An 8315-nucleotide genomic window follows, 5' to 3' on the forward strand; every position below is an offset into this window, starting at 1 on the left:
CAACAATAAATGCTGGCAGGGCTGTGGGGGGAAAGGAACCCTCTCCACTGTTGGTGGGAGTATAGACTGGTGCAACCACGGTAGAAATCAGCATGGGCACTCTTCGAAAAAAAAAACCTAAAATTAGTGGTTCTATTCAACTCAGCTATTCCCATTTTGTGTATTTTTTTCAGATTAAAAACATCACGCCACAGTGACATATGCACACTCACGTTTATAGCCACACAGTTTGTAATAGCTAAATCTCAGAAGCAGCCCAATGCCCATCAACAAATGCATGGATAGAGAAGATTTTTTATACAATGGAGTAGTACTCAGCCATAATGAAGGATAAGCTTGAGATATTTCCAGCTAAATGGACACACTTTGAGACCATATATGTGTGGTGCTAGGGATTGAACCTAGGACCCTGTGGATATAAAGCAAGAGCTCTACCAATGAGCCACATTCCCAGCCCCTAGACCACACTCTTTTTTTTCCTGTATTTTAGGGAAGGGTCTACAGAGTGTTCAGGGTCTCAGTACTAGATCGGACTCGTAGTGATCTGCCTGTTTACAGCCTCCCAAGAGCTGGGATTACAGTCATATGCCACTATGCCCAGTCTCAATTGCCATCTCAGCATGCCCCGGGGGCAAGGCTGGCACGGCAGGCCCAGGGACTGAACCCCTGGCCCCTGTACCTGCTTGCGCTGAGCTATTTGGCCGGCCCTAGATCATACTCTTATGTGAACTAAGTTGGACACACGTGTGTAAATATCATATGGTTTCTCTTGATCTTGTGATCATCCTGCCTCAATCTCCTGAGAAACTGGGACTACAGTTGTTTTCTACCATGCCTAAAAGAAATTAGAGATTTGATGTGTTCTGATGTGCATTTAGATACATAAGTATCACACACACACACACACACACACACACACACACACGTCTATCTGTGTGGTACGCCTACAACCATTTGGTTTGCCTCCAGTCAAAGCCCCTTCAGGGTGTCACTTTTCCCTTTGAAGGATCAAGAAGCCAAAGCCGCTCAGTCACCTGGCTCTCTGTTTCTCCAGGGTCCTGGCCGAGGTGGTGCGAAGGTAGGGAGCTGCCTGTCTCCCTCAGCTTTCCCCAGTCTCACCACTGGTGAGAACTGCTGCCATGTCCCTGCGATCAGACCTTGTCAACAAGAGGCCACAGATCAATCTACCCCCACCTTTAAGACCCTAAAGGACAGGGCCGGTGACATAGCTCCGCAGACCAAGCCCCTGCTTAGGCAGGCACAGGAACCCTGGTTTGATCCCCAGCATGTGCTGTGCTGGCCCTGCCCCCGTGTGTGCTGAGCCGGCCACCAAGACCAGGCATGGTGGTGCACGCCTGTAATCCCAGCACTGGGGAGGTTGAGACAGGAAAATCACTACAAGTCCCAGCGGTGCAGTGAGACCCTGTACCAAATACGTAAAAATAAATACATAAAACAATTTTAATAATAAATGAAGACCCTAAAGGAAGATCAGAGACATCTCATGTCTTCCCAGTGGCTGCTGACCCTCAGGAAACGCCAGCTGAGTAATCAGCCTTTGACTCCTCTTTCAACTAGGGCAAGCCTCAGTTCAGAATCCCAAGCAGACATTCCTCTAAGTACTTTTTACTTGTGCAGCAAACATCCCCAAGGGAAAATAACCCTCCTGCTTCCTTCCTTCACTATTCTCTCCCAAAGACAGACTGACTGGCTGTTCACAGCGGTGCACAACGAACTACAGCTGCTCTTGGTTGTTCTGAGCAAAAGATCAACGCTTTCCATTCACGACCCAAACTCCCAGAGAAGTCATCTCGAGGTGGCAAGAGGGGCAAGCGGCACAGGCTGGCCGGGGAGTTTCTGGTCCAGGCAGCACCCTCTGGGGCTGGGGCTGTGCCCAGGCTTGAGAAGAACGCTCTATTCTTGGTGTTAACCCCACCTTGATGACAACCCCTTGTCCTCTCAGCAAATGCTCGCGAGCAATAGATGCTTAAAAATGGTTCCTAAAATAATTAACTTCCCCATTTTGCAACTCATGGTGCAGTCTAATCTCACCCTCCGCGGCATCATTTTTACCAAGTTCAACCTTCTTCCTTTTTTAAGTTACTTCCCCCTGGGGCCCTGTCATTTCCCGTCTTAGCCATCGCCGCCGCTCCAGAACGGTTGTGGCAGGATGCTACTACGGCTGCGCCCCATTCCCCAGTCACTCTCCTTGGAAGGGCCAGCTGCTGGCAGGCGGTGTGACCTTTCCAGCCGTGGTGGCCTTCTCTTTAGCTGTCTTTTCTCAAAGCACCTTCAATAGGCAAACATCCAGACAAGAGGGGTCATTGAATGAGAGAATAAGTAATAATTATGTAACGGATCTTAAAAACTAACTGCGCTAGCAGGATATTACATGTTAAGAAAGAAAGCCAGATACGGTGGCCCCTCATCCTTCATAGCATTTAGAACAGCGCTTGGCATGTTGCTGTCCCTTGATATTTGCCGAATAAACGAACGAATGAATGAATGGGTGTGTATGTTACCTCTCGTGGAGGATATAGCACGTGTAGTTATGTAACAGCTACTTACTACTCTATTTATTATTTTTTTCTGCTCCTACCCCAGAGAGTCTTAAACATCAAAAGCTTCAGGTTTTTGGTTTTTTTTTTTTTTTTTTTACCAAAAGACAAAGTGACCCATTCTTCTCCATGCCTGCCTGAGGCAGAAAAGGAAGCCACCTACACTGAACTTTCCCAGTTCTCCTGGCTTTTGCCCTTGTCCACCTAAGGTCTTTTCGTTGCATAGCAACCCGAGTGATCTTCGAAAATAGAAGAGACCCTGTCATTGCCTGCATTGCGCAGGCGGTGGCTTCCTTTGCAATTAGCATGCACTTTGGTGTTCTGACACAGCGAGCCCTGTCCTGTGCTTCTGCTCCGTTCTCATTTCCTGCCGCTCTTGACTTTATGCCCACTGCAGGCCTTCTGGGGCTGCTCTACTGCGCTGAGCTTATTCCTACCACAGGGCCTTTGCACCTGCTGCTTCCTCTGCCCAAACGCTCCTCCCTGTCCCTGTGTCTCCAGAGCCGTCCTTCAGGTCCACTGCCTCTATCTCACCACTCTGTTTTATTTCCTTTACTGCAGATAGCCTCGCCCCGTCCCCTGAAGCCCTGTATTTGTGTCCCCTCCTCCTTCTGACCCTGCTGAAGGCCCGCTTTGTCCCTATGTCTGTGGTCACTCACCACCCCGTAACCGTGTGGCACAGAAGGTGGCAGAGTTGGTGGTGGGCTGCATTTCCACGCTGGGTCTTGCATTTGAGCTGCTCTGCCCTGTGGAACGGCGAAGCTGCTGGAAGGTCAGAGAGAGGCCACGTCTGTAACCTTGGCTTGAATCGCAGTGGTTCTAATCTAAAGCAACATCTGACCATGGAAGGAGGAGCCCAGTTCTCCAGAATCAGGGCTGAGTGGTCAGTGCGGGGGGCAAGGGAGGAGTCAGTGAGCTGAGAGTCGAGGTCAAGCTCCGTTCCCAGACACCTGACAACAAGGAAGTGTCGCTGCTGTTGGCGAATCTGGCGGTGTAGGTGTCGAAAGGCCTCAGCTGCACACGGCCACGGGGCAGGCACCCGGCATCTACCGGCAGGAGGCTGAGACTGCGCAGCGCTGGGAGCCGCCTCCGGACGCCAAGGCAGACAGTGCTCGGGAACCAGCGCGACCAGGAAGAAGGCGAGGTGGAGGCTGGGGGTCCCGGAAGGCCTCTGGGTGAAGAGCCTGCTGCTGGAGGCAGCGCAGCAGCGTGGCCAGGGAAAGGAGGGAGAGGCTGGGAGAGCAGGCGCGGGCGCCTCCTGGACAGGCAGCTTCCGCACACAGCCCCCTCGCCTACCCCGTGAAGCCTGAGTGCCCGATGTCCTGCTGTCCACCTTGGGACCTCAATGCAGCAAGCCGAGCCTGAACGGCTCCCCGGGTACACAGCGGAGCACCGCGTGGTCCTAACCCACGCACGACGCAAGTCACGCCGCTGACGCACACTGTCCGGGCTAAGGCATCCCCGGAATGCGGGTGGTTTTGAAAGATTCCGTCTTTTCCTGGCTCTTCCCCTCGTGGTCTAAACCATTCCACTCAGTGTGAGATAGATACTGAAGCTGAACCTCAAATATCACCATTTATGTGTTTTTCTTTCTTTCTTTTCTTTTTTCTTTTTTTTTTTTGCTGACCCAGGGATTGAACTGAGGCTCTTGTGCTTGCTACGCAAGCGCGTATTCTACTGAGCTATCTACCCGACCTCTCAAATATCACCATTTAAATGTTCCGGAAAAGTGAATATTGGACAATCCACCAGTCACTAGCACACTAGAAGGACTCCTTTGCGAATGCCCTGCAGAAACCAGTGAGCACATAACTGTCTTGTTTACTGGCGGCACTATGGATCAAACCTGGGGCCTTTTTTTTTCATTTGGACACAGCGTCTCACAAAGTTGCCTAGTTGCTCAGGCTGGGCTCAAACTCTGATCCTCCTGCCTCAGCCTCCTGGAGTGCTGAAGATGCAGGTGTGCACCCTGATGCCTGGCCAGCTGTCGTTGTAAAAGAGACCAAGTATGGGCTAGAGAAAAAAATACTGTAAAAACTAGGTTTAAAGTCGAATCAACTTTTGGAAATTCGCAGAAAGCAGCAGAAAACAAGTGCTAGTGTTTGACTCAGTAATCCTAGGCCTGGTCCTAGACATGCAGAGAAAACGCCAGGTGGTGTGGGGGCGGGCGCTGCATGCAAAGTCACTAACTTCAAGTCATTTCTAAGCGCATGCAACACACACGGCTGCAAAGGCACACAGTGACACTCAAAAGGGAACGACTCAACTTGCAACAAATGGAGCTGAATCACTGAGATACATGCAGACTATATTTTCAGAAAGAAGCCTTTTTAAATTCAAAGTAAGGACCCCTCCACAATAAAAAAAAAAAAAAATCATTCATTTGGGGCTGGGGATGTAGCTCAAAGGCACAAGCACCTGACTGGCAAGAATGAGATCCTGAGTTCCATTCCTGGTTAAAAAAAAAAAAAAAAAAATCACTTATTTAACTGGTCTTTTAGAACTAATTTTCTAGCATGTTTTGAGTGGAGGTGAAGGAGAAGCCAGCCTGCTGGAGTTCAGCAAGCCAGCGAAGGAGACATCAGATTCACCGTGCTGTCAGGCATGAGGATTCCTGTCTTTGTTACAACTGCAGTACTTGAGGTCGCCTTTGCAGTATCATGTTTATTTTTAGGTGCTCTTGTAAAGCAGCCAAGGCGAGCATAATCAAGCGGTCTGGTAGACACACAAAATCTGCCGTGTGCTAAGCGGAAGGCTCTGCTGAAGGAACTGTTGCTTAGCTGGCAGCATCCGCAAACAGCTTTGGGAGCAGCTGTTGCTTACCTCCGGGGCCAACACCACAGGCTGCAGGGTGGCTAGGAACACAACCAGCACTTGCAAACCAAAGGCCCCCAGGCTGAGGGTGGGGCTCTGGAGGCAGTCATTAGCATTTAAAAAGCAAGTGAATGGCTTCCTAGGCATTCACATTAGTGCTTCCAGATTCTGAACTCTGATGTGTATCATTGTAAGAGGCAGGAACCGAGAGCTGTGTACTCACTGCTACTAGATGGTTTCCAGAAAGTGAGGAAAGAGGCTATTATCTTGTATGTGCATTAACAGGGACGGATATGCAAGGAACCCAGGAGCTGATGCTGCCTCTGTCCTAGGAGGAATTGGGGGCTGGGTCCCCTTTCTGGTGCAGAGCTACTGGGATGGGGCAGCTTGTGTGAGCAGAGATGACATGGGTGGCACACTGGGGTCCAGGGGCCAAATCCAGACAACTGATCTGGGAGCTAAGAGTGACTTTTATAAGCCGGGCATGGTGGCATATGCCTGTGATCCCAGCACTCCGGAGGCTGAGGTAGGAGAACCGTTTTCAGTTTGAGACCAGCCTGGGCTACAGAGTGAGCTCAAGGCCAGCCTGTACTGCCTCAAAAAGACAAATAAAAAGAATGATTATTTTATAGGTCGGGTGGGGTGGTGCACGCTGAGATCCCAGCTGTTTCCTCATCTGTAACACAGGGGGAGGCTGTGAGGAGGTGAGACTGTGGGGGACACCGGCCAGAGCTGGGGTGCGGTGCTCACTAAGGATTAATCCTTATCATCTCTCTCACCTGGAGAACAAGCCCACACAGAGAAGCTGAGGCTGTCATTCGCGCTGTGTGCCCAAGGCATGCCGTCTACATATGCACTGCCAGGTGCTGTAGAAATAATCTAGGTAGAATAAGTGGCACAGAAGAAAAGGGAATTTCAATCCTAAAAAGATTGTAGGCTACTTAAAAAAAAGTCAATGCTATAAAACAAAAAAGTAGTGGGATAATCTAGAGTAAGGACAGCTGAGACCTGGTAAAAAACAACATGTGCAACTCCACAGGGCAGAGGAAAAGGGTATTTTGGGAAAATCTGAATGTCGACTGAATATTAGGGTGGTGTGATGAGATCAACGCGAAGTCTTCCCGGGTGTGATGAAGGTGTGTGGTGCTGGAGGTAGCTGTCATAGGAAATACATGATCAAGTGTGAGGGGGAAACAATCATTTATGTCATTTCTTTTCAAATGGTTTACCCACAATGACAACGCAGCCACCGCTCATGTTTGAATATATAACAATAGATGTGCATACATACGACAGAGTGTCAGGAATGGATTGATTCACGCAGCCTAATTTGGGGGTTTGCTTAGTTACTCACCCTCCCTCCATTAATTCCAGTGCTTTGAAAAATTTTGCAGTACATAGTGAGGACAAAGTTCTAAGGTAGCTAAGTATTGACACATAGTCTATGTGACAGCATAGCCGCCAGGGTTCGATTCCTGGCATGCTGTGCAGGCTCCGCCCCTGGGGCACGCTGAGACAGCGATTAAGATTGGGAGTGATGGCGCACCTGTAATCCCAGCACTTGGGAGGCTGAAAACAGGAGAATCACTATGAGCCCAATTTGTGTAGTGGGTCCCTGTAGACCTGATACCAAAGACATTAAAAAAAAAAAAATCTACATGAGAAGATGTCATGGGTTACCCAGACATACACTCCACTGCTGGAATTTACTATTATTGCAATAAATATTTCATTATCCCTGTTAACAGGCTCCTCCCTTAGCAGTTGTTGCCTTTCTTTCTTTCTTTCTTTCTTTCTTTCTTTCTTTCTTTCTTTCTTTCTTTCTTTCTTTTCTGTTCTACTTAAAAATTTAAAAGAATATAACAGAAATTAAAAAGAAAAGAATCAACCCATGTTCCACTTTCCTGGAGACTGAGTGAAGGATTTGGTAGCCACCTGAGCTCCTAAGCAGGGACTGTCTTTTGATTCCTGACACAGACCTGCAGTTGGCATGGAAGCTCCAGTGCGGGCCACCTGGCACCCCAGTCACAGGCGGACAGCACCGGGGGGGCCGCAGTGGATTCAGCCAGAGGCAGAAGCTGATCTGGGCTGTTCTCTGGGAAGCGAGTTCAGGAAGAGCCAGGACCACAGAGCCACCCTGGTTTCTTCAGGGTGCAGAGAACAGAGTGAGTGGACATACAGGGGCGGACGCTAGTGTCCTCCACATCAGCTGCCATCTACCAAGTGGCTGCTTGCACCCACCTCAGCAGCTCGCCTGGATTTCCCACCCTTGCACACACATCCAGCGTCCTGTGTCAAAGCTGCATGTTGTCAGTATTTATCTTATGCCCTCATTAGAAGCTCAGCACCAACTCTGGTCACAGCCACCTCCCCACACCCTGCCCTGGCACGCAGCCCCGCCACTCACCTTGGGGACACCATCCCTGATGCCGGTTCCCCTCATGCCTGCAGTGTGCCAAAGCTCCTCGGAGCGGAGCACCGCAGCCAGTATCCCTAGCTTCCCAGGCGGACTATGCGGTGACACCGCCTGCTTCCCACTGGTTCTCAGAAGCCGAATCCTAGGGAGCTATCAGGCGACACATGGGAAACTGTCAAGAGGATTCTTCAGCAGGCAGACTTTCTGGAAAGCGCGATAAGAGGAGAATGAGAGAGCTGACGGAGGGGGAACCAGAAATGCAGGCCACGCGCACGCCTCGCTGCCTGACGTCTCACTTTGTCTACAAGTAGAGATTGTCACTCCTTTGCTGTGTGAAACCACAAAAGAAGAAGGAAAAAAAAAAGACTTCTGCTTTATGTGGTGAAGTTCCTACTCTGAAGGACCTGGGGCAGGAACAGACATCATTCTTGCCTTTGAATACTGTGGAACGGTTCCGTGCAGCAGACCAGCCTCATTTTCCTTAGGAGAGGCCCCTTGGCCAAACTGCTGTTGGCGCCCAGCAAGTC

At 49.9% G+C, this 8315-nt stretch overlaps 1 protein-coding gene across 1 annotated transcript in view; it reads right to left on the reverse strand.

The window, feature by feature from the left end:
• Positions 1-7912, reverse strand: part of Cass4 (Cas scaffolding protein family member 4) — a 38762-nt gene extending 30850 nt beyond the window's left edge. Inside the window, exon 1 of the mRNA XM_023720777.1 lies at positions 7780-7912. Within this exon, the coding sequence (XP_023576545.1) occupies positions 7780-7815 (36 nt within the window). The 5' untranslated portion in view covers positions 7816-7912. The remainder of the gene's footprint in view (positions 1-7779) is intronic.
• Positions 7913-8315: the final 403 nt, after the last annotated feature.

This window comes from Octodon degus, unplaced genomic scaffold (assembly GCF_000260255.1).
Source record: "Octodon degus isolate 3935 unplaced genomic scaffold, OctDeg1.0 scaffold00077, whole genome shotgun sequence".
Taxonomy (NCBI): Eukaryota; Metazoa; Chordata; class Mammalia; order Rodentia; family Octodontidae; genus Octodon; species Octodon degus.